The sequence below is a fragment of the Camarhynchus parvulus genome, chromosome 1A, assembly GCF_901933205.1.
Source record: "Camarhynchus parvulus chromosome 1A, STF_HiC, whole genome shotgun sequence".
Taxonomy (NCBI): Eukaryota; Metazoa; Chordata; class Aves; order Passeriformes; family Thraupidae; genus Camarhynchus; species Camarhynchus parvulus.
In genome coordinates this window covers 35,617,980-35,641,561 of record NC_044586.1, presented here as the reverse complement: position 1 = coordinate 35,641,561, position 23,582 = coordinate 35,617,980, and the positions used below count along the sequence as shown (strand labels likewise).

The 23,582-nt window shown below is 40.9% G+C and overlaps 1 protein-coding gene across 3 annotated transcripts in view; it reads right to left on the bottom strand.

The window, feature by feature from the left end:
- Positions 1 to 23,582, bottom strand: part of PTPRB (protein tyrosine phosphatase receptor type B) — a 62,736-nt gene that overhangs the window by 36,462 nt on the left and 2,692 nt on the right. For 2 of the 3 annotated variants that reach the window (XM_030959965.1, XM_030959964.1), the window contains exons 3-7: positions 15,916 to 16,154; positions 10,355 to 10,631; positions 3,201 to 3,479; positions 2,587 to 2,844; positions 1,564 to 1,827 (exon numbers count right to left, since the gene is read on the bottom strand). In XM_030959965.1, coding sequence (XP_030815825.1) covers positions 1,564 to 1,827; positions 2,587 to 2,844; positions 3,201 to 3,479; positions 10,355 to 10,631; positions 15,916 to 16,154 — 1,317 coding nt within the window. Of the gene's footprint in view, positions 1 to 1,563; positions 1,828 to 2,586; positions 2,845 to 3,200; positions 3,480 to 10,354; positions 10,632 to 10,801; positions 10,939 to 15,915; positions 16,155 to 23,582 lie in introns of those variants that run through there. The other variant, XM_030959967.1, reaches the window with a different exon arrangement.

Below are 23,582 nucleotides of genomic sequence, written 5' to 3'. Positions count from 1 at the left end.
CTCACCGGTTTCACTTCCCATGGGCATAGCTGGCTATCAGACCTAGAACTCCCACATGCCAGTGAATATGGGAAATGTGTTTCAATTTCTGAGTGAGTGGATAAAAGCACACAGCGTATTGTTAGGAAGCACAGATGAACTTACATCATAACAGATAAAGCCTTGTCAGGCTGACTGGACATCATTATACCCTAATGGCACAAAGTTTCAGTCTCTGAGATGTCTGTATTTCTTACTACAACATTTCTTGGCTGGTTCTGGTGCACCCTCTGAGTACACAGCAATGTGTATTATGGGCACCTGGCTCTCTCTGTGAATTACAGAGGGACCCTAAGAGTCTAATCTTTTCAGCATCTGTCGACCTGACAGTCTGGACTTAAGAATTTATCTTTACTCCACTCCAGCTTCTGTTGGAGTGACTGTTTTCAAAGCTCTTGATGTCTGTGGTAAAGGAAGGAATTGCTTATGATCAGCATCCTTGGAAATAGGATTTGTAATCCCAAACTTTGAAAGCATGGGGTCTAGATCACAAAGCTGGGGATCAGTGCTGTTAAATGAGGGCCTGAAGGTCTCTCTTTAGATTGAAATGGTAATCTTAAAGGACTTTAATGGTAAGCTAAACAAACAAAACAGACATGCATATAAACCAGTCCAGCTTTGTACTTTCTAGACATGAAAGACTTCCAGGGCTCTTCCAGCCTGCACTGAGAATGGGGTATCAGCCAGGTATGTCAAGGATGTGACTTTCACATGAGATGTTTAATTGTAGACAGTAGATATTTACTAAAACAAATACTCTGCTCTCACACACACACATTTTCTCCCTTTGGGCTCTGAGTCTACTAGAAATTTTGTATGCATTCTTCACTGATTTCGACTGTTTTTTACCATTTAACTTTTGCTCAAGCTAGGCTGGTGTGGAAGAGATGACACACCTCTAGGGCCAATAATACTGTGGGAGAATGATGAAGGATTTTTCAGGTTCAGAACTCATACAAAAGATACCTGAAAGAAAATTATTACTTCTGAAAGAAGATAAAAAACTCATAACTCGGCCGTATCTCAGCTGCCACATGCCTTTGTTAATCCATGCTGTTTATAGTAAAGAAATCTGAGATGTAATCTTTTCTGGTTTCTAGATTTGTCTGGAAGAAGGAATAAGACTAGAACTTGCAAAACTACTCTAAAGACTGTTAATAATTTGACTACATGCACACTTCCCCATAATGTAAATCAGTTTATGTAGTATGCTGAGCTGAATTCAAGACAACAAAGTTGGTCAGAAGTGCAGTAGTATGCAACAGTTTTGTAACAGGCTCACTCAACTATAAGGTCCAACAAAAATTCACGACTGTTGCCCGCTCCCAAGATATGCTGGAGCTGCTTTTGGCCGTCAGATTAACTGTTGCCAAAGAGTCAGCAGGGGGTATTCCTGAAACAGTATTGTGCTCTTTATCTCGTTTTGCCTGGAATCCAAATAATTTTGGCTCTTACAATGATTTGCTACAAGGCCAGTGTAGGCAAAAATCAGTTACAATGTTCTCACTGAAGCAGAAGACTTACATGTCCTGCCAGTTGCCGTCCGATCGGTGAACAGCTCACCACTGATTGTGCGGGCAGCAACCTGATACAGACGTCCTGGAGTTAGCTTGTCAAACTGTGTCTCTGTGACTGGCGGCTGCACACTTTTGACTTCTTTAACTGATCCAAGATGAGACAGAGTGATATTATAGAAATTGAGGTTTCCTGAAGGTCTTCTCCACTTAACTTTTAAAGCATCTAAACTGCCATCGTTAGTCACCATCAAATCTAAGACTTCAGCTGGGGCTAAAAAAAGAAAATAAGAAAAAGAATAAAATACATCCACCACAAAACATGTAAGACCTGCTGCCTCCCAAACTCCCATAGTTAAGTTTTGATTTTGAATAGTTATATGAGATGGCGTATGAGTGGTTTTGCTGAACAGTGAAGTCTGGTCACAGTGCAGATCACTTTCTGAAATCACTTTCCAAAATCACTTCCCTAAATGCCTCCCATGCAAAACCACCACATTTGATAAGATTTCTGTAGAAGAAATTGCATCTTACTCTTCCCAGAATTTAAGGAGAGTGAAGGCATGACACTTTTTTCCCCTACATAAGTGTTTTAACCATTGGACCATAGCAGGATGTCATCTTATCATTATCTCTATGACCACAAAACTCCAGCCTGAAAAATGTTCCTGAAAAAAAAAAATTTCTGTAACTCTAGTTCTTTGAATCAGTATTTCTTTGTGAAAATAAAAAAATCCTGACAATCCTGAAAAACCCAAATGAAACCAACCAACTAGGCAAACAAAAACCCTAAACCACCATTTAATTTTACCATTCTTAACCTACTTGACATTTTTTCCACTTCCCTTTCACCCTTTTTCTACTTTCATTTTAGCCTCTAAGTTTGTTGCAGTGGTAACTTAGGGAATTAAATAAGCTTATGGTGTCTGTAACTTGGAACATGAATCATATATTATTCTGAAATATGTCCTATAATGCTATTAGGTTATGGCCTTAGCTTCTTGTTTTGTTGTGATGAACTCTGAAATCTTACCTGTCCTGATTGTTTGAAAACTGCTGCTCTCCAATCCTGCAGCCTGGGTTATGATAGAGAGGTTATACAGGTGGCCTGCTGTAAGTCCTGAAAAGGTGTAGGAGGTCAGGGAACCTTCCTGGTGAATCTCATGAACTGGTACATGATTATCCAGCAACAGCAGCCTGTAACGATCCACACGTCCAGAGCCAGAAGACCACGAAACGTGGATAGTGTCTGTCTTGACACTGGCCTGAATATTTTTCACAGGAGATGGCACTGTTGGTATAAAAAGGACACATGCTTAAGGCCTAATGGTTATCTCCATCATTTCAGCAATTTTAAACAGATTTAATCTTGGAATATGTTGGGTTTCTTCAGGGTTACTGAAAACCCAACCCCAAATATACAATAAAAATGAGACTCTATTCTTAGCAAACAATTCTTTATGCCAGACAGAGATTCATATTTTATTTCTACTTATAAATAAGTAGAAATAATAGATACTTTATAAGTATACACATATATATATAGCCATGTAGAAGAATTATACCAATTTGCTAATTTCAAAATGCAGAAGTACAGAATATTGTAAGTAGTTTTACTTAGATGAACTACAGGAAAAGAAGTCCTACCAGTGGATCCACTAATGTGAAGTTCTGGGGTAGTCTTATTTCCAGCAACAGCACTGAGGACAATGTTGTATTTATTCCCAGGAATGAGACTGGAAAATGTATTTTCTGTTTTTGATATTCTTCCTGGTATGGAGACTTCTTGTATCTTTTTATAATCACGATCAAGTAATACTAGGTTATACATGTCCACCTTTCCTGAGGAAGGATCCCATTGAACCTGCAAGCTTGTGAGTGTAGTTTTTTCCTTATTAATTTCCAAATGAGATGGTGGCAAGGGATCTGCAGTTAGGAAAAAAAATCACAAAACATAAACCATTTCTTGCTTTGGGATTGTCTGAAATTTTATACAGCAGCACAAGAAATCTTATAAAACTCTCCCTTTATCGTCATCATGCTGCCAATACTTTTCGAAAAGTTTCTTCCTTCTATTTATAAACACAATGCATTGAAGCCAGTGTACAAGAGAATCTTGAAGAATTCAGAAATATTACTTTTATGTATCTGTACACACTCACTCACACAGACATGCACATAGCAAAACACTTCCACTGCGGAAGTATATTGCAAGCTTGGAAATCTGCTGATAGTAAAGCTGTAACAACCTTAGTAAGAAACAGCAAACATGTAAACCCCAGTGTAATGTAGCTTTATAGATGGCAGCAACAGCTTTCATTCCCTAGCACTCACCCTAAACACTTTATCAGTTAAGGGTATGAGCATTTATACAATTTTAAGGGCAATGATATTTTGTTTTTAGTATTAGCTTCAATAATTTCAAACAGATTCTGATAGAACATGCTTCTGCTCTGTTTTAGTTCAGCTCATAAAAATTTAAAAAAGCCCAAACAGTACATGGGATATACCTTAAGGAACTAATATTGGGATTACTTCTCTGAAACTCTCAACATTCATTATGTTGTTTATTAAGAAGCTCTCCAGTAAAATCATCTGTGAAATAAGATACACTCTAAAGCAAAGATAAACTGACCAAGCCTAAAGAATCTGGTTGATTTTATCCTCCAGGTGCACTTCATCACTCACAAGACTGCAAACCACACAAAATGTATTACATGTTGATGTACTAAGGTATTGACGTTTATGTCTTCCAGTAAGGTTAAGCAAATGCTTTTTAAGAAGATATCATGAAACAACCCAAAGCAGTGAAATCAAACCTTCATAAGTTGGGAGGGTAAAGTTTCCCAACAATTTAGGAATAATTTGCCTACCACAAGAGTATACTCTTTCCTAGCATCAGACCAGGAGTGTAAGGTGCCTCCAGGATGAGAACTGTGGTCTCTGTATGAACAGCACCTCAAACACAGAAGAACAAGACTATTTTTCCAATACAGTCATTGCTGCTTGGTTCCCTGAACAAAGAAGACAAAAAAATCTCAATCACATAAGTTAAAAATGCAATGTAAAGGCTGCAAGGATGAAGCTGAACCTACCTCCCACCTACAAATACATAAGTAGGAGGGCCTTAGCAGCCTTTAAGCTGCTTTTTCTTCAAATTCTGGATGATGTGGAAGGTTTAATCACTTCCTACAAAGCTCTGCTGAGAACAGAGCAGTGCCAAGTTTTGGTGGTATACTTTGTCGATCAAATACATTAGGAATGTCAAGGAAGCATCTCCTTTCTTGGAAATGTTCAAAAACTGACTGGACATGGTCTTGGGCAACCAGATCCAGGTGGCCCTGCTTGAGCCGGGTGCTTGGACCACATGACCTCCAGAGGTCCCCTCCAACCTCAACCTTTCTGTGGCTCTGAAAGTACTGTGTCCCTTTGAACCTATGTCTCTGCTTAAATTCAAATTCATCCTTTGGACCACAGAGATGTTAGTGCTCTTCTGAAAAAGAGATGAAAATTAAACAAATTGATTTCCAAAATCAATCAATAAAATTAACTATCTTTTCTTGACCGCTTTCTTAAAGGCCAAACTAAGTCTGCCTAAATCTGAAAAAGAAGAAAGTAATATTAAAGACCAAGCACATCAAACTTCAGGCCAAACAGTTAAAACTTCACCCAGTTACAGCAACTGAAACATGAGGTTTTAATGAAAAGTGTCAGGAAATCTTAACAATAGGCTTGACTACCAGCTCCACCTACAATATATACTAAGCCACTAAAGACTATTATGTTGGCAAAAGTGAATAGTGGGGGTATAATCTCGTTCCTTGAAGGCAATTGTTCTAATCCGAAAGGTCAGACTTTGGAAGTCAGAAATAAATTCCAGCACTATATATGGTCTGACGCACAGCCAGCTGAAAAAGTTTTAATTTGACCAACATTGAGAGAACAGTCATGATAACTATCAAGAAGTTTAACCCTCTTTCCGACTAAGTTAGGACAAGGTCGACTGTTCTTTAGTCCTGCAAAAGTAACCACCATTGTCATCTGTATTAATTGCCAAATTTGACAAAAAAGATATCTGCATTTTCAGAAGCACTTTTACTGTCCTGGGTAATCTGCCTTCTAAGGTGCATGAGCAAAGAAGAAAGTTGCGTGCCTAGAAAGTGAAGTTCAGAAATTCAGACTTTATCTAATCTATCTGGTCCAGAAAACAAAACACTCAGTGCTTTGTACATCCGCTAGAACAAAGGAACAATGAGACTGGGAAGTGCCTGGGCTGAAAGAGCCCTGGATGGAAACAAACACTTAAAAAACCATTTACATTGTTAGACAAGTCTCTGTTGGCAACGATACAACGCCGATAAATCACAGAAATAAAATATTTTCATCAAGATATTTTTATACTATTTGACACTATACAAATTAACGTCCCCTGGTCTACAAAGGCATCTTCCAGAGACTTAATGGTCTTTGACTTATATTGCAACTCCATTTTCACTTCTGGGGAAGAGGATATGCTTTCTCTGCACAGCTGCTGCGGATCCAATTTATAGATATGGCTATGTCAAACTCCAGTGACATGACTCCCAGATACAGCCTGTAAGCACAGTAACACACCTGCCTTATTGAGGAGAAAACAAAAACAGCTGGGAGGAATGAGCCCAGGACTTAGTAAGGAGGAATTCTTGCCAGTCTCAGTTATCTTCCTACCATATTTTTTCCTACCTTTCCCTCTTCATAAAACAGTAACCTACTTCATAAGGACTTTTCTGAAGATTAAGTAAAGAGGGTTGATTTCATTGTCTTCACTAAGCACAAATATCCATTTCTTCGGGATTATACGCAACTTAGAGAATCTTTAAAATATAGTTATTTATTTTGTTCTTGTACTCTGTCTTTGAAATGATGATCATAACCATTACATGATTACACATGATAGGATTATACAGCCTATAGTCAGAGCCATGCCACATGTTGTTCCTACAGACGGCTAATAAGTCAAATTTGTCCCAGATAACTTGAAATTTACAGGAGTGAACACATGGCCTGGGTATGCTTCTGGCATTTAGAAAGTTACATATTACAATGAAAAACCACTCTAACAGCTGTGTCTTGGAAGATAAAATTCTATCTTCTTTTCATTCAAATATTTAATGGATTTTCTAACAAAAAATTATTTATAGTTCTCTCAGTACAGGAGGCTTGAATTGGATAGTAACATAATACAGCACTGCAATATTTTTGTACACAAAGATTCTGAAAATGGCATTTATAAGTCCATTTTAGAAGACATAGTTGAAAGTGGGGTAATTGCAAATTGTTTTCCATAGCTCTCTAGACCAGTATCTCAAATCTGCATTTCAATTCTGAATTGAAATTTATAAATTTAACTGTAATTTAGGATCTATTCATATACTACTATTTTTATCTAGACCTAATCATTCACTGAAATATAGTTATACTGGTGCACAGACATTTGGAGATTTGAGAACTTAAAATGTATCTTACTTATAATTTGGAAAGACAAAATCCTACCATCTTTTTCCATACATCAGTTCTTAATCACAGAAATAGTTTTACTGAGAAAACGAAGACTATAACATGAAAAGACTGACAGGTGCATATCCCAGCTTTACAATGTCAGCAGCATGCTGACTAGTTGTATGGTTTTATGTGCTGTTTAATGTGTGTATATATACAAATTGTAAATATTAATATGAAGCAAATATGTGTACTTGTGCCTGCTAACATCTATGGTCTCAGTTTTGCAGTGGAAAATTTATCTGATTTTCAGAGCTGATAATTGTGTTATCAGCTTTTTCTTTCTTTCCTATTCTACCAATATAGCACAAATGTTACCACTGTGTGTGTTTCCACGCCTATGTATACATGGCTTATGAAGTGCATATGTGACTGTATTTTCCATCATTTTGGATGACATATTTTAGTTCTGCTCTACAGGATTAAATACTTGCTGTTTTAAATTTACAATCCACAGACCAAAATGTCTTGAGTAAAGAGAGGCACTTTAGAGGATTAGTGTGGATTCTTGTACCACTATTTCATACATCATTAGACTTAAGATCCATGTATCCACAAGTGAAATAGAAGCTGCTTCTCCAAGAAAAGATTCATAAGGGCAAATCTGGTGTTACTCGAGAGTTTATGGAATCTTCTCAAGCTGCACAATTATTCTATCAGAATATGAAACTTGCAAACAACATAGACCATGATTTGTGACATTATATATTCAAAAGGCCAATATGGTCCTCTCCAACCTTCTACATTACCACTGCAACTGTGGCATGCATTATTCATTGCTTTCACCATGAGTTCCCAGTCAGAAAAGATCACACTCAAAATTTAACCAAATGTTTTGGATTTTATGTGCTTAGCTACTCAAGTACTTTGTATAAGAAACTTTGTATAAGAAAACTTGAAAACTAAATTCAGAACTGGCACACAAAGATTTTTACAGGATTGAATATGAGCAAAAAGGTAGTTTCCGAACTAGGTATACAAACAAACCTGTAACTTTCTCACACTTTCTCAGGTGTATTTATTGTATCAAGACAATACAGATGTTCAAACATCACTTTGCAAAAATAAAACACATGAGATGGGATTCCTTTCCTTTCAACGAACTACACTTCAGCTTTCTGGTTTAACCTAGCCTCCTCTGATAGGCAGTGGAGAAAGCACCTTCAATGGACAGCTTAGCCCATCTTCTTTAGAAAAAAAGCTCAGGAAGGGAACCTCACTGTCCAAGGTCAGACATTGTGGTTTTAGATGGCCCATGATAACTCAGTTCCACTGCTAGTGAAATTGGTGGAAATTTTGTTTACAATATGGCTGGAAAGACTGTTTATACTTCCATATTCACAGGACAATTTCCAGGAATGCACGCCTGTGGACATTCAGGCTCAGTAGATAGTAAACTAAAACTACTGTCATCAAGTTACAAAGAACAGGTGAAAAAGAGCTTCCATGAAATTGGGCTTAAAATGCTGCCCCCAGTGGAAGCATAAGAGGAATAATCCCTCCTCATTCTGCATTGGAAAGCTCAGTATGGACAATACAACATGGGTTGTTCACAGGCATAATTTAGAAAAATTCTTTTGGAAAAATAAATTTTGGGGCTAATTGCGTATTTTGAACACCATCAAGGAATTCGACTCAAGGAAAGCAAGGAACCACAGAGCAATCTCAGCAGCTCTCCGCAGGAAACATTCATGGCTTCTTGATTCTTATTTCATGCTTTTGACTGATCTCTGCTATCCAAAATCCAAATGTAAACCTCACTTCAACTATGGTATACCAATTATCAGTATTTCAATTTAAACTTTAATCAGACTTTTCACTGTGATGTCAGCTACATAATATGACTCTAATGATCAGCTGTTTCCAATCACTTTCATCATACAGCCTTGAAAAATCTATTTAGTGATAAAAAAGTCATAAATGGCATATACAAACTTCTGTGTTAATGGTTATGCATCAATCAAAATGTGCTCTAAAGTGGTATCTTCTCACCTTCTATGCAAGTGTTCAATAATAGAACTTTACTATACAGAAATGATGGTGATTTATACCTGCCTCTCTGATAATGGTTGATCTATATTTCAATTTTCACATTACAACTCATCAATATTTATATTAAAAACAATCAGCATGATGCACAACAAATTTAAACCACTGTCTGCATAGAAACTATTATTCATTTTTACCAACTGACATGACTTGTGCTTAGTGTACAGCTATGACACCATCAGACTTGTAAATGTTTTTTTTGAAACTTGAGTTACCACAGCAAATTAACGGAGAATATTTAGTGCATTTGTATGGTTAATGCAGGAAAAAGGTCCTCACAGAAAGCAACACCTCTGAACAGGTAATTGTGAAGTACTTGGCTGCTGTAACCTTCAATACTAATATTAAGTACCTCTCTAAAACTAACCTTAGGAGCAAATCAGAGAGGTGTTTAATGATAGACTTTATTTAACACATCTTTGTTTTGGTCTTGAACTACTACCTTTAAGAGGTCGAACAGTATTATATTTTATCATCTTCACAAAGCACAAATACAGGTAGAAAGAGGCCAGTTGTGCCACTGCAGCTGTTGTCATTCAAGGTTGTCCACTGCTTCACAGCTGAATTGTTCACATGCCCACACAAACAAGAATGCAGAAGGAGGGCTTTCCTTGCCACCCCTCTGTCAGGCTGCTGGACCATTTTTACAGCCAGTCATGGATGTGTCACTGGAAGTGCTCTGTACACAACTGCATATCATAACACCTCCTCACTGGTGATATCCAAGGAAAACATACAAGAAGGAAGTTTCAGCCTTACTTTCTGACTTTTAGTCTCTGGTTAGACAGGACCAAAGTATGGAAATGGACTGAAACAGTACGTTTCAGTACCCTTAAAGAAGACTTACCTGCTATGAAATAGATTGTATTTTAAACACAGTAAATAAACTGTCAGCTGAGGAACTATGACAACAATGTATTTGCATGAGCACGAAGGATGTTATGGGCTACTACGACAAAAACAATTTTTTTAAACTTAATATCCTCACAGTACCTTCTTTCAAGCCTGCTGGGTTAACTGTCGGCAGGAGACACTTCTGGCAGTGGGCTAAAGAGAACTCAAGCACAGGGCTGCTATGTTCAGCAAACACTGTCCATTTGCAGTAGCTGTAAATGCATCGCTCTCCTCCTCCTCTTGGAGCCGGCCGAAGCAAGGGGAGGAAAAGGAAAAGCCCGGCGTCCCTCCCCGTGCACCTGCCGCGCCCGCGCCCCTACCTGTCTGCAGGGAGATGTTGAGAGCCTCGCCGCCGGCGAGCGGCTCGATGCGCAGGTGGTACCAGGTCCCGGCCTCCAGGCCCCGCAGGGTGCAGCCGTAGGTGCCGTTGCCCGCGGGGGCGGGCTGGCAGCCGGCTGCCTCCCCATCCTCGGAGTGCCCGCTCAGGCTGAAGTTGCAGGCGCGGCCCGCGGTGCCCCAGCGCAGCCGAACGCTCTGCCCGGTGACGCTCCGCTCCGTCAGGTTGGCGCTGCATCCCGCCGCCTGCTCCGGCGCGGCCTGCGGAGAGCGGGGAGAGCTCTGAGAGACCCGCCAGTACCCCCGCGCTCAGCCCCCAGCCCCGTCCCCGCGCTGTGCTGCTGCGGGGCGAACCTGCCCGTGTCCCCCAGGCTCGCCTGCGACCTGCGAGGGGACGGCCCTACACCGCCCCCCTCCTCCCGGCCGCTCACCTTGGTCAGGGCCAGCGCCGTCCACAGGGTAAATCCTGCTCCATAGCTCAGCATCGCCGACAGTTTTTAACGCCAAAAACCCTCGCGGGGAGGGGAAAAGGGGAAGGGACGGCGGGGTTGGGGTGGGGGTATCGGAAGAAGCGAAGTGGCGGCGGCGGGCCCCGGGGGCCCCCGCTCCCCGCCGGGCTCCGAGCCCTGTGCCGGGCCGCCCGCTTGCTGCATGCGCTCGGGGCTGCCCCGGCCGCCGAGCCGCCTCCCTGACACCGGCGTGGGGTGGGGGGGCTGCCCGCCCGCGGCTGAGGAGGAGCGGAGGAGGCGGGGGAGGCGGCCGCCGCTTCCCACGCTGCCATTCTGACCCGGGCTGACTGTCCCGGAGCCCTTCCCGCCGACTTCCGCAATCAAGAGGCGATTTCCTTGCGTCTCGCTGCGGGGGGCGAAGCTCGGCAACTCGGGACCTGCCGCCCACCGGGCAGGCGACCGGCCCCGGGGTGCCGCCCCTCTCTCCTTAAGGGTCCCACCTTCCTCCCGGCTCCTCTCCCACCGCACCTCTCTTCCTTCCTCGCTGCTTCCTCCTCATGTCGGTTTCCCCCTGTGTCTTGTCTTCCCAAGCGTTCCCCCGGCGCACGGGGCCCTTCAGCGGTGCCGTTGTTGGGAGCGGCACTCCCGTCGCACGCTGGCTGCGCCTCACCCGGCGCTGCCTTGCCTTGTCTCATGGCAGCATCGCCTCACAATGCCTCTGCCCCACCTCGCAGCTGCCTTGTCTCATGCTGACCTTGCCTCATCCCCCCCTTGCCTCTTGCCTGCCTTACCTCAAGGCCACCTTGCCTCCTGTGGCTCTGCCTTCTCCTGCCTGCCACTCCTCTTGGCCACCTCGCCTCACACTTGCTTCATTCCATGGCCACCTCACCCTGCATGCCTGTTCTCCTCTTACCTGCCACCCTTCACAGCCATCCCTCCTCCTGGCCCACCCTCCTCTTGGCCTCAGCTATCAGTAACCCACCACTCCAGCTCCCGTGTCCCAAACTCGGATGTTTTTAAGGGTTAACCTTAGAGCAGCACCAAGGGCTCCATTCTCTTGCTGGCCATGTGGCATTGCAGCCAGAGGCCTTGCATCCAGGAGAGCCCAGCAGAGCCCAGCTGAGCTCCTGCCTGCAGCTGCAGAGTCTGTGGGAGCGGCCAAGTCATCTCCGTTTTCTGTTTCAACTTGTCCTCGAAACAATTCCTTCCCACATCCCCCGAATAACTCCCAAGCTAAAATTACACGCACCATGGAAAGCAAAAAAGTCTCCCTGTTTTCAGACTGCACCAATAAAGCTGTGTGCAACTCTGAGTTGGCTACTGCCAAAATGAAAACTTTCCATTTCTGTCATGCATACCCGTTTCCTTCTTGCTTACATTTCAGCCTCTGAGAACTCGCATGTCAGTGTGTACACGGGCAGCCAGAGAAGAAGTGTAGACAGAGGCATTTTTGCACCTTCAGATATTCAAATACACAATAGCAGCCATGGGGTGAATTTGGGGGTGCACAAAAGAGAAGGAAATGGACATTTACTTTCTTCAATGGGAATAGTATTTTTCTGTATCTTTCTGTATTGCATTATGTGTGCGGGATTTTAACTTTTAAAAGCAGTACCTCAAGCAAATTCAACACCATCTCTGAATCACTTTTGCCCTCTTTGAGAGAGGTTCTAGGTTCTACAAACATTAGTCTGCCTTTTAGGGCAGCTGCTGCTCTAGGATTTTTCTGGGCACTAGCCTGTCAAACAAGATACAAATATCTGAAAAACCTTATCTGTCCTTCTGTTTTGAAATCAAAGGTCTGAGGACTCAAGGGTGTTACCTGCACCTACAGAAAACTTCATCTGTCCCAGTGGAGCTCTGTGCCTGGTCCTGGGGAAGTGGAAGTGTACTGGAAGTGTAGTGCTGGTCCTGGTACTGGAAGTGTAGTGCTGAGGGTAGTTAATAACTTTGCAAAGCTGAGGGTAGTTAATAACTTTCTGAGGGTAGTTAATAACTTTATGATCATTGCCTTAAGTGACAACATAAATCTGTGTTGGTTGTTATGCCACAGAAGACGATCTCCTTTGGAAGAGATGTTTTACATACTTCAGACAGAAGGAGGAACCAAACCCCAATGAGCTAGCACAGGGATAATCATACCATTGATAGGAAACATAAGATGTGTTTCTTAGACCTAAACTAGGACTAAAATGACATAGATGTTTTGTAATCATTTAAGGTGAGAGTTTTACAGTGTGATTTCTTCTTTAGGTGATTGTGATTTTTGGGCTTTACAGCATAAACCACACCAATACTTTTCCAGCACTGGAGAAATGCAAATCTGAAGGCTTATTGGGATGTTTGGATTACTTCAAAACCCTCTCTGAAAATTAAAACATTCAGAGTAACCTGCCTTTTCTTGAAAGATCACGTTATTCTAGGGATTTTTGAAGACATCCATGACCTGAACTTCCAGGGAAGATATAATTTGGATATTTAGATATAAGTTGTTTTAAGTAGATGTAATAAGTAAAAGGAAAATGAAGCATAATCAACACTGTGAACATAAAATTCAGGAAAAAAAGTGGAACCTACCACAAGTAAAATGTAAAGATTTTGGACATAAATACCTGCTTGTCTCTTCTAGCTAGCATAAGATAAATTGTGGAAGAAAAAAATTATATTACTGTTTCTCAGAAGTGCTCATAATTCAGAAGTTCCTACTTTATTACTCTTATTCTTGCTATCATAAAATATTTACTTTTCTGTATTAGTAGGAAAGTGTTGTATTGCACTAAATAGAAAGTATTGGTTTATGATAGGTTTTTACTCCTTCTGTATGTTATCCAGCAAAAGTTGCTACATGGGTAAGGTCTGACACAGATGTCTATGCCAGCACTGGAATAAAACATGAGGGGTCCATCATTCACTGGTGGCAATATATTTATATAGGATAGCCAACATAATGCAAGTAATTATTTCCAGACTAGTACTTCAGTAAATCAGCAGGGCTTTTAGTAAATCAGCAGTCACACAGCCTTTAACACTTACTGACCTGTGTGGCAAGCCAAGAAACTAATTAAACTGAAAAAAGAACTGGAAGTGAGTTTTGGGAGTTGCCGGACGTGTCTCTAATAGCAGGCTCCAAAGTCCCTTTCAGACACTTTCCCAAGGTTTCCTGACTCTTTTTTTTTTAACACCAACCTCTCTGTCTTTCTAATCAAGAGGAAATGGGCTTTGCATAGCTTTTGTCATGGATTCAAAGTGCAAGCTGCAGTTTTACTTGAAATCCAAGGCAGCTCTAAACCAAACATCTTGTTCAATTGAAATGTCACTATTGTCCCCCCCAAAACGGGTATGTGCACAGCCAAATAACAACATGGCTTTACTTCTGCAAACAAGAGGCCCCAGCCTGGGCAAATGCAGTTCATAGAAGGTATTGTCTTCCTCACAACAATACTCAGCACTTAGTCTATGTGTTTTCAAAGTATTGTGTTAAATCCAGTTAATCCTTTAAACATCCCTGAAGTTTGACAAAAAATGTTTTTAACTCCACTCTAAAGACTGGGAAACAGAGGTGGAGGCCAAAGATTTTGTGTGTCTAAATTGGTATATCTAGATTCAAATGTCCAGAGCCAGTTGGAGGCTACAAGAGAAAGCTACTGCTGATTTTTTTTCATAAATATGCTTAGACAGCTTATCAGAAATTGGTTAGAAAGTTTTGACCTAAGCAGCTTGTTCAGTGCAAATGATGTGATTCAGGAGGTGGAGTGGGGTAGAAACACAAGAGGCAATAGTTTCTGTTAAAATGGTGCCATTTCTCTTGCTTTGGCTGGATTATTATTTGGCAGTAGTGTTGGAGGCAATTTGGGTAATACTTGTTTTTATAGGACATTTCCATTTGGAAGGAACAAGTATTCTGTGCAGGAGGTATGCAAATGAACACAGGGCATGAGGAAACAAGCTCAGCCTGCATGCACTAAGCCAGAAAGATGATATTCAGAAAGAACTGCATCAGCTGTGGAATGGGGTGCAGTGCGCCCATCCTTGGCTCAGTCCCTTCCCCTCGTCAGCATCAGAACAGCAGTGTTGGGGTCCATAAACCATTAAGTTTGTGGACCCTGACACTCTGTCCACAGCCTTCCCAAACACAAAACACATTTCTTAGTCTTATCCACTTCAACACACAATAGTAACTGAAGCATGTTTGCCTGCCCCAATACATTGAGTGTAGAGTGGTCCTCTGGAAGATAAACCACAGGGAATTAAGGGATTTTCAGTTCTAAACCACTATGTGATAATAGTGATACAGGGATCAATAATGTCCTGCATGCTTTAGTTCTAACTGCCTGTACACATTTTGTCAGTGATGATTCCAGATTTGTTCTCACATTACTGAACTGAGTCTTGCAGAAAAGGAAGACTGGAAAAGGATTTGGAGCCAATGGCCTACCATGTGCTCCTTCTACAGCTGGGCTGGCAGCCCCATTCACCTTCTCTGCTAGGGCAGTTTGTGGCTGGGCAGAGCAGAGACCAAGAAGTGTCTGTGTGTTTCCACTCTGCCTATCAGCCAGTAGATAAGCTGACCATGGCCAAGGCCAGGGTTCTTTTTGAGGCCAGTTAAAGTATTTGGATTTCTCTTGCTTTGATCTGTAAACAATGTATGTAATTATGTGTAAATATGGGCATTATATGCTGTAATTCTTAGCATGCAATTAGAGCTAGACCCTCACATCATGCAACAAACAATACCAGAGCCTGAGTCACTGAGAGCAGATACCCAAGCTCCTGTGGGTCCTGCCACATCCAGGAGTTTTCCACTGCTTCTCACATATCCTGATAATTTCCCTTGTACTTCTCCCAGTGCAACATTTGCACCAGGACTGGGCTGTACAGAAGAGGCAGAATTTTTCTGCAGCTATGCTTCTAGCAAAGGACACTGTCAGCATAAACATCAAAACAAAGCATCCCACCAGAAAAAGAACAAAGCTTAGTCCTTTAGTTAGTTAGTTTCAGGTTTTGGTTTGTTGTTTTTTTTAAGCCCACTTGTAATTGCTATCAGGCTCCACAGAGTGGAGCAGGCTTTATAAAAATCAGTAATTCTTCTGTCTTACCTCTTCTGTAGTGCTAGAGTATTGAAGTGTGGTTGTTGGAATCCAGGCTTTCTCTGTTACTGCAGATTTCAAGTCAAAGTAGAGGTTTTCAATGGGATTTTTACTGAAGTGTTCAGTCACATTTCTGATGAGCATCTCTGTGCTACTCTTTAACACATTTTCAGGCCTAGAAGTAGCAGCACTTGAAGAGGAGGATGTGGTTCTAGTACTCCACACAGAAGTGTCTGCATCTTGGAGATCTAAAACAAACAAAGGAAAATTATTAAAATCACCTCAAAATTTTTATAAACAATTAATTAGATTCAATAAATGTGGCTGATACAACTTCCAAGTAGTTCAAGTACACCTGTTAGTTCTACCGGTTTTTTGTTTTCAGTGCAAACATGTTTTTGCATCAATACCAAAGCCTGAAAAACACAACCAGAAAAAAATAATGTCCCTGAACACTCATACCATTCATTTTAAATATAGTCTGTCAGTGATTCTGAAGGGAAGAGAAAGGATGTACTTTGCCATTAACGGCACAATTTTTTCATTTGCAACTTTTCCACTTACTTGTATCTATCAAATGGCACACAGTACCAGCTTTAGATTGTCAACCTTCTCCCCTCCTTTCTAAGTGCATGGGCCAGATTCACATCTGCCTTTTATTGGTGTAAGTTTAAAACATAGCTTTGTTCAGTATAATTTTTCAAGATGATTTTTTCAAGGTAATTTTTTTTTCTCAACGTATGTGTTCAAGTTCCTTGTGCCCACATGAACATTTCTCTTGCTTTCTAAAATCAGTCCTATGCTGACCCCATGCTAGTCCCTGACTGCTGCCTTCCCAAGGCTCAGCTAATGATCTATCACTTAACTGAAGTATCTGTAAATATGGCAGTGGGTTCGCTTTTTTAGTCACGTATCCTTCAGAGAAAGCCAAAGTTGCAATTAGAGCTCAGGAAAGATTTTACTACACATTTTTCCTCCACATTTTCATGGCTCTTCCTCCCCATTGGTATGTATTTAATATCCTTTCTTTGTGGCAGTGAGGGCAGGGTTCAAGCTGTGGTGGCCTCTACATCTGGTAGCATCACATTTCAGCTAAACTATTGGAATTACTCACTGGCCCCTTCTCACAAAAAGCTGCCCAGCCATTGCTGTAACGCAGCTAGTGTGTATTGGCTTAATGCCCAAGACACTTTGTCTGTCCTTGAACTGGGGTCTCCAGCATCACAGAACCTTGTTTTGCTGCTGAGCCACTGGGCTTGTTGCCATTTATAACAATTTTAGCTCACAAATCCTTTAAAAACAAAGTAGTGAGTGGGTTAAATTGCAGTAGAAGCTTTCAAATGCAATTACTTGGTGTGCAATTATGATGTCTTAGCTGGGCAAGGTGTAATTACCTCTTACCCAAAGGAGCTTCCACAAAATCAACATTATCAAGTTTTTTTGTATATGTGTAAATATATATGTTAACATGTTTATGTAAAGAAATTTGCAGCACTCTGATTTGCTTAGAAAAGTGAGACTGTAAACCCTAGTAGGAGACATTTCCATGCAAGTGTTTGCTGTGCTTGACAGCACAATGTGTTCATGTGGTACATGGTTCTGGAACTTTTTGAAAAGTAGGAGTTGACTGGAATGGGTTGGTATCCAGAGTAGATATTTCCTTTGCTTTTATCTAATTGTGCTTCTCTGGAAATAAATAAATTAAAAAAAATTAAAAATCCAAGTCTCCATTAAATTACAAAAAATGTTGATGAAATAATTTTTCCAAATCAAGGCAGTGAAAACAATACTACAGATCTAATTCTTCTCTCTGACACTTGTAAGAGAGGGTAAGGGTTTCATTGAAACCTCAGGTCTCATCCAACTCTGCATGATCATCTTCATGCTGGTACCTTTGCATAACCCCCTGTAGACAGCCTGAGGTGCAGAGTCTGCTGTGGTCCCATGTCACATACTTTCATGGTTCCCACCAAAAGGACCGGAACCTTGTGCTCAAGCTGACATTAGGGGCTGCAACAAACCCATTAGCTGACAAAAGTCCAGACTTAGTCTAGATTCCATGACAGTCATTGTTCCTGGAGATATCCTATTTGTTGTGGGTCTCTGAAAGTCTACATTAGGCAACTAGAAATCCTAGCCCCGAGGACTTGGAAAGAGCTCTATGCCTGTCAGATGTCTCCGAGATATCTCTCTCCTACTTCAGCAGGAAGTAGAACTTACTGATAGAAAGACAGCAAAAAGAGGGTATATCTGCAGTCAGCAATCTCTTAGAAAAAAACGCCACACATTTGGGTTTCTAAATATATATTTACACACCCAACATGAAAACACACTAAAAAAAAAATCTTAGCTTAATTTACAGAAAAATAGCAGTGATTCCAGCAGGAAGGCGTTTGCATTCCAGTGCAGTTGTGGTTTAGGAAAGCTGCTCCTCCATAAAAGGAAGCTGGTGCTGCCAGTGACATTTATGGGACTCAGCAGCCAGGGAATAACTGGCATTCTTGGTGCAGGAGCTGAGGGGAGAGCTCAACAGTCCTGGAAGCAAAACACTTGGTCCTCAGAAAAGTTCCACCATCCCACAGAGATCCCATGAACAGGAATTTGGTCACTGCATGACCCAATTTTTCATGTTAATAAGCTTCAGGTTATTCTGGGTTTCCAGCTAAAGGATCTTTCCCATAAAATACTGGTTACAGTCTGTTGCCTGTAACCTGTGGATAGAAGTGACTTGTGTACAGAACTATGCCATACTGGAACTTCAGATATATGTACCAGTGTTTTCCATATATCCTACAGTGGACTGACTAATGGGATTCATATCTGTTACCCACTTTGAGAAAGTAAGAATCCACATTTATATTCTAAGTAAAGCTACTATTGTGATCCTAACATAAGGACCCTCTCAGCCCTTCTTCAGCAGCAGGCGCTTAAAAAAGAAAACTGCATATTATAAGGCCCATGTAGCAGATTTCTACATAACTTGAGTTCCAAATTTTTTAACCAGAAAAAACTCACCTCCTCTCTAGATATTTGTGAAGTACACAGAAATCTCAACAGTGGTATTTTTCAGATGTGTTTAGCATTGTTCCAGCAGCCTCTTTGGAAATCAGTCATAAAACTGTTCTTGGGAACAGGACAGCAGCACTGACAATGATGTTGATCACTAGTGGCTGCATGATATACAGTGTGTGAACATAATATTGTAATAATCAGTAGCACACCCAGGAGAAATGATGATGTTCTAAGTGCATATTTCATCCACAGGGTGTACTGCAAACCCCATCCACCCACACAGCACAGGCTGCTGACAAGGAAGGGAGTGCCATACATTTCCATGTATGAACAGCAAAAGTGCTGGTTAGTTGTCAAGAGCTGGGAACCCTACAGTGGTGCTTTCAGCCTTACCTGAGCTGGCACAGTGCAGCTTTCTGAAACAGCTCACATTGTACTGATCTGCCTACTCTATTAGAGCACAGTTTCAGAAAACTAAGGCTGAACTGCTAGTGAAACATAATTGAATCAGATATTTAGTGCATGAGATATCAAATACTCCATAAAACTGCATCTAACTCTCTGCAAGACTTGAAACAAGAAGGGGCTGCTTTAAGATCTCTTTATGTGTGGGACAAAATGAATTATCTTTTTACCTAACTACTTGTAAATAAAAAAAGCATAATTCAGATTTCTGTTGTATGTTGGGGTATGAAAGAAAAACAAAATCCTCTGAATGTCCTTTCTTTCCCATTCAACGTGACTTTTAAAACCTGCAAAATCTGTGCTGCTTAAAATTTTTTCTTCCTTTATTTGGATGTTGTACAAGTTAGTATCGGTTGTATCTTATCAGAGAGGTTGAATATCTCCAAACTCCAGTCTAATCCTGAGCTGCTGTTGTACTTGCTTGTTTTTGAAATGCTGAAGTAGCCACTGAAAGGTTCTTTCAGCATCAGTGGTAGCAGAACATCCATATAACTATGATGATAACACCATTGCTGCACCAGCCTTATTTCTGACGCTATGGGTAGTTCCAACTCACCCTGAAGTGGATTTTTGGTCACTGGAAGGGGCATCTAGATTCCACTAACTCCATGGATTACACCTCTACTGAAGAGAGCTCAGATATGCAGGAATTATATAGACACCTAGGTCTTGGTTCAGTTGCCTAAACCTAGTGGAATCTGAACTGCCCTAGGGCATCTGAGGCGTCTGCCCAGGCTCTCATAACACTTATGGGAGATCTGTGTCTTTCTGGGCTGGCAGCCAGAGATCAGGTGGAATATTGTGGAGCATCTCAAATGACAAAAAGCACCTTGTTGAGGTAAATCCCTTCTTTCAGACAACTACATTTAGACACCTGAAAGTTCAAGCTCACTCCAGCTTCTACATGAAGTTCCACACAAAATAAAGAAAGAGAATGTAATAATGAAAAATACCAGTAAAGTTGTTAGCACTAGCAGAAAATGAAATCATAAAGCAGGACATGCCTGATTGCTCTGGGAAGCTGTGCCAACTGTTCCATTTTTTTTTCCCTATGAAAGTAGCTGAGCTGGTTTTGTTCAATATTCTTTGTGCTGTGGCTCATTGAGGCTTTGAAAATTTACAAAACCCAAGGACCTAGGCTGCACTGCAGATTTCTCCCTTTCTTTTTAGAAAATCTAAACCCACATTTATCTCTGAGCTTCTATGGGTATGCTATTGGATTTTGTACAAAGTCTTGTAATTATGTCCAAGGATCTGACATTGATGCCTCTCCTTAACTAGGTGAAGCTGAGCAGAAGTGGTCAGCCATGTGTTTCTTTGACCCAAGAAAGAAGATTCAAGTAATTTTTGATTTTTCATGGGTTCACATAGATGTTAACAAAGTCTTATACTTAGAAAACCCTGTAAAATAACTTGGAGAGATTAAAATGAATTTCAGTGAATGTATTTTAGGAAAAAATATTTTGGGTCAACTTAAAGGCAGAATGAAAATATTGTTTATCACTGTTCTAATCTATCCTGAAGAAATTTGTAGAAGTTCCACACACAAAAAATTACAACTGGTAGTGAATTTATGTATGGATTATTGCAGTATCTACAAACACTGAAAGTGTGCAAAGCTTAAAGTCTAAAGATATTTAATTTACATTGTTTCAAAAATAGGTAAGAGTTTCTGCCTTTTCTGTGCTTCTGCCACCTTTCTTTGGTGCTTTTCCACCTTCCTAAGAGTCCCAAGAAGATGCCTGTCTTCCCTTCCCATGTTCAGCAGTTGCTACTGCTGCTCCAATGGTTCAGAGCGCGCTTGGAGTGTGCATTCTCTGGTCCCTTCTGCACTACATCTCAGCCACTGAAGCATCAGCAGTGGGATGTGAACTTAATTAGCTGAAGTTCTGATTATGAAGCAGCTAAACTGAAAGGGGGATAAGGGGAAGAGAAAAGGTTATGTGAAAGAAATGATCCCAGACAAGAACCAAGGCTAGAAAAGGGGCAAGGAACAGCATGAATGTCAGATGGCACATCAGACTTCAGCTCATACCTGCTATCTGGTATTTTGTCTATTTCAGGCTGGAAACAAACAAGAGATAGAAAGATGATCTAGTTGTTATTTGAATTCCTTATCCAGCATGTTTTATATCTTTGTAGATCCCACTATGGTTCTTCAGTGCTTGGCACACAGCTGTAAGTAAACCCTCCACAAAATCAGCTACTCTTTTTGAATGTCTTGATATCCACAGCTCTAGGGCTGTCCCTACCATGTATGATGTGACAGAAGAGAAATACAATGAAGAGCATCATATCACAAAACAGTTCATGCCACCTTCTGTATCCAGACTGCTCTACAGCCTGTGTGACAGTCTCTAGAGCTCAGTGCATAACTGCAGCATACAGCTTGGCCTTGTGTCTACTCATTTGAAGTATTTCCCTACTTAGTGAATAATTTTTGGTCAGTAGTGGTTTGAGGTTTGCTGGTAATAGTCAAGGTGCCACATAGCATTGCATCTGTTCTTAATTGGATATTTTATTGAAATTAACCTACCCAAAACAAAAGAAGCTTGGAAGAATTGCTTATGCAGCTCAGGAGTGACATCAGTGTGACTCTGTCAGCATTAATGGTGGACATTTGTTCCACAAGTGTTATTTACATGCAACATTCTTTGTTCTTTTTCAGTCATCCTGTCTTCTACCTCTTCAACTGCCCCATCTTTTCCTCTTGCCTGTTTCCATTCCTGCTCCTTCTCCTGGTTTCTGAGCTTAGAGAAGCTCTGAACCCAACAGTGGGGTGGTGAAAAGAAGGCTTTAGCATTACAGAGATTTTTTCTCTCTCTGCCCAGAATGTCCTCATGAATTTGATGGGAAATGAAGTCTCACTTTCTCAAGGGATACTGATGCCTTATGACCATTCTTTATGGTAGCTGTTTCAGCTGGAGGCGAGATCCAAACAAGAGTTAGTGCAAGAAAGACTGTTTGCTGCTAGATTTGGAATTACCTCTGAGTGAGCAGAGATTACATTCCCAAATTGATCCTGGTTTCCACAAACAGTCATTTAGGTCAGGACTGCTACAAAACCTGTAAATCCAAACACATCTTAGATTGGAAATCCAAATCCAAGCTCAGACTTTCCCTGGGCTTAGAAAAATGTTTGATATTTGAGTAAGGTCCAGAATAAAAGGTAGTTGCAGTTATTAGGTTTGGAGCTTGTACTCTATCTGGGGTCATGTTTGGGATGCAATTCAGTGAACTAGTCCTATGCCAAAATAGAACTCTTTTTATGAGTACTGTGAAAATAGAGGGTAAATTATAGCAAAATGTATTCTTAGTCAGGAGGAGACAAACTTACAGCCATTTCAGCTCCAAAGATTTTGCTCAATTTTTACTACCTTAGCTAAATATAGACCAAATATGTTATTTTAGGCGGATCCACTTCTGCTTGTACTGAAAGCAGATAGATGTTCTCGGAAGACTAATTTTGCACACTTAGCATTGAAGATCTTCACATGCATATGGATGCCATGACCAGAATTGGGGGCATTAGATATTGTTATCACAGTACTTACTACTACTTGGAAAATTAATCTCTTAACAGTACTTCCACTTTATGAGCTTTTATATTCCTAAAATTCTTAGTTAGGTATTGAGGATTACAATATTTTGTTGGTTTTTCAGCAGAGCTTTCCAGAGCTGTCAAAAATAAGGTATGTAATACCCTTAGAAAGGATTTACAGGCCTGTCCATGGAGAGAATTTCAGGAAAATCAAGGTAAATTCATTTAAGGACTGAACACAGTAAACAAATGAGAAGGTGCTTTAACATCTCATGACAATTGTCTTAGTACTTATTGGTCTTAAATTGCTTCTCCTCTGGGGATGATTAAGAAAAGCATGTAAGGTTACTTTAACTTTGTTAGGCCACACTCCATCCAAAGGAAATAACACTACCTCTGCGCCTCATCTGAACTATTCATAGTGTCTTTGCATATGGTGCAAGCCATATGCACCCCACAGGACTTCAAATGATTTTGTCTTTTCAATCTCTAACATATATGGGAGGGCTGGGGTGGCATCATGGCTACTTTTCTATTCTCTGGTTCTGCAAGCTATCCTTTCATGCCTCCACTCAGGTGAGTAGTCCTGGTCCTATGACCAGTTCTGCAAGTGAAAATTTTCCTGAAAAAAATGGTACCCTGCCTTACAACAACTAGG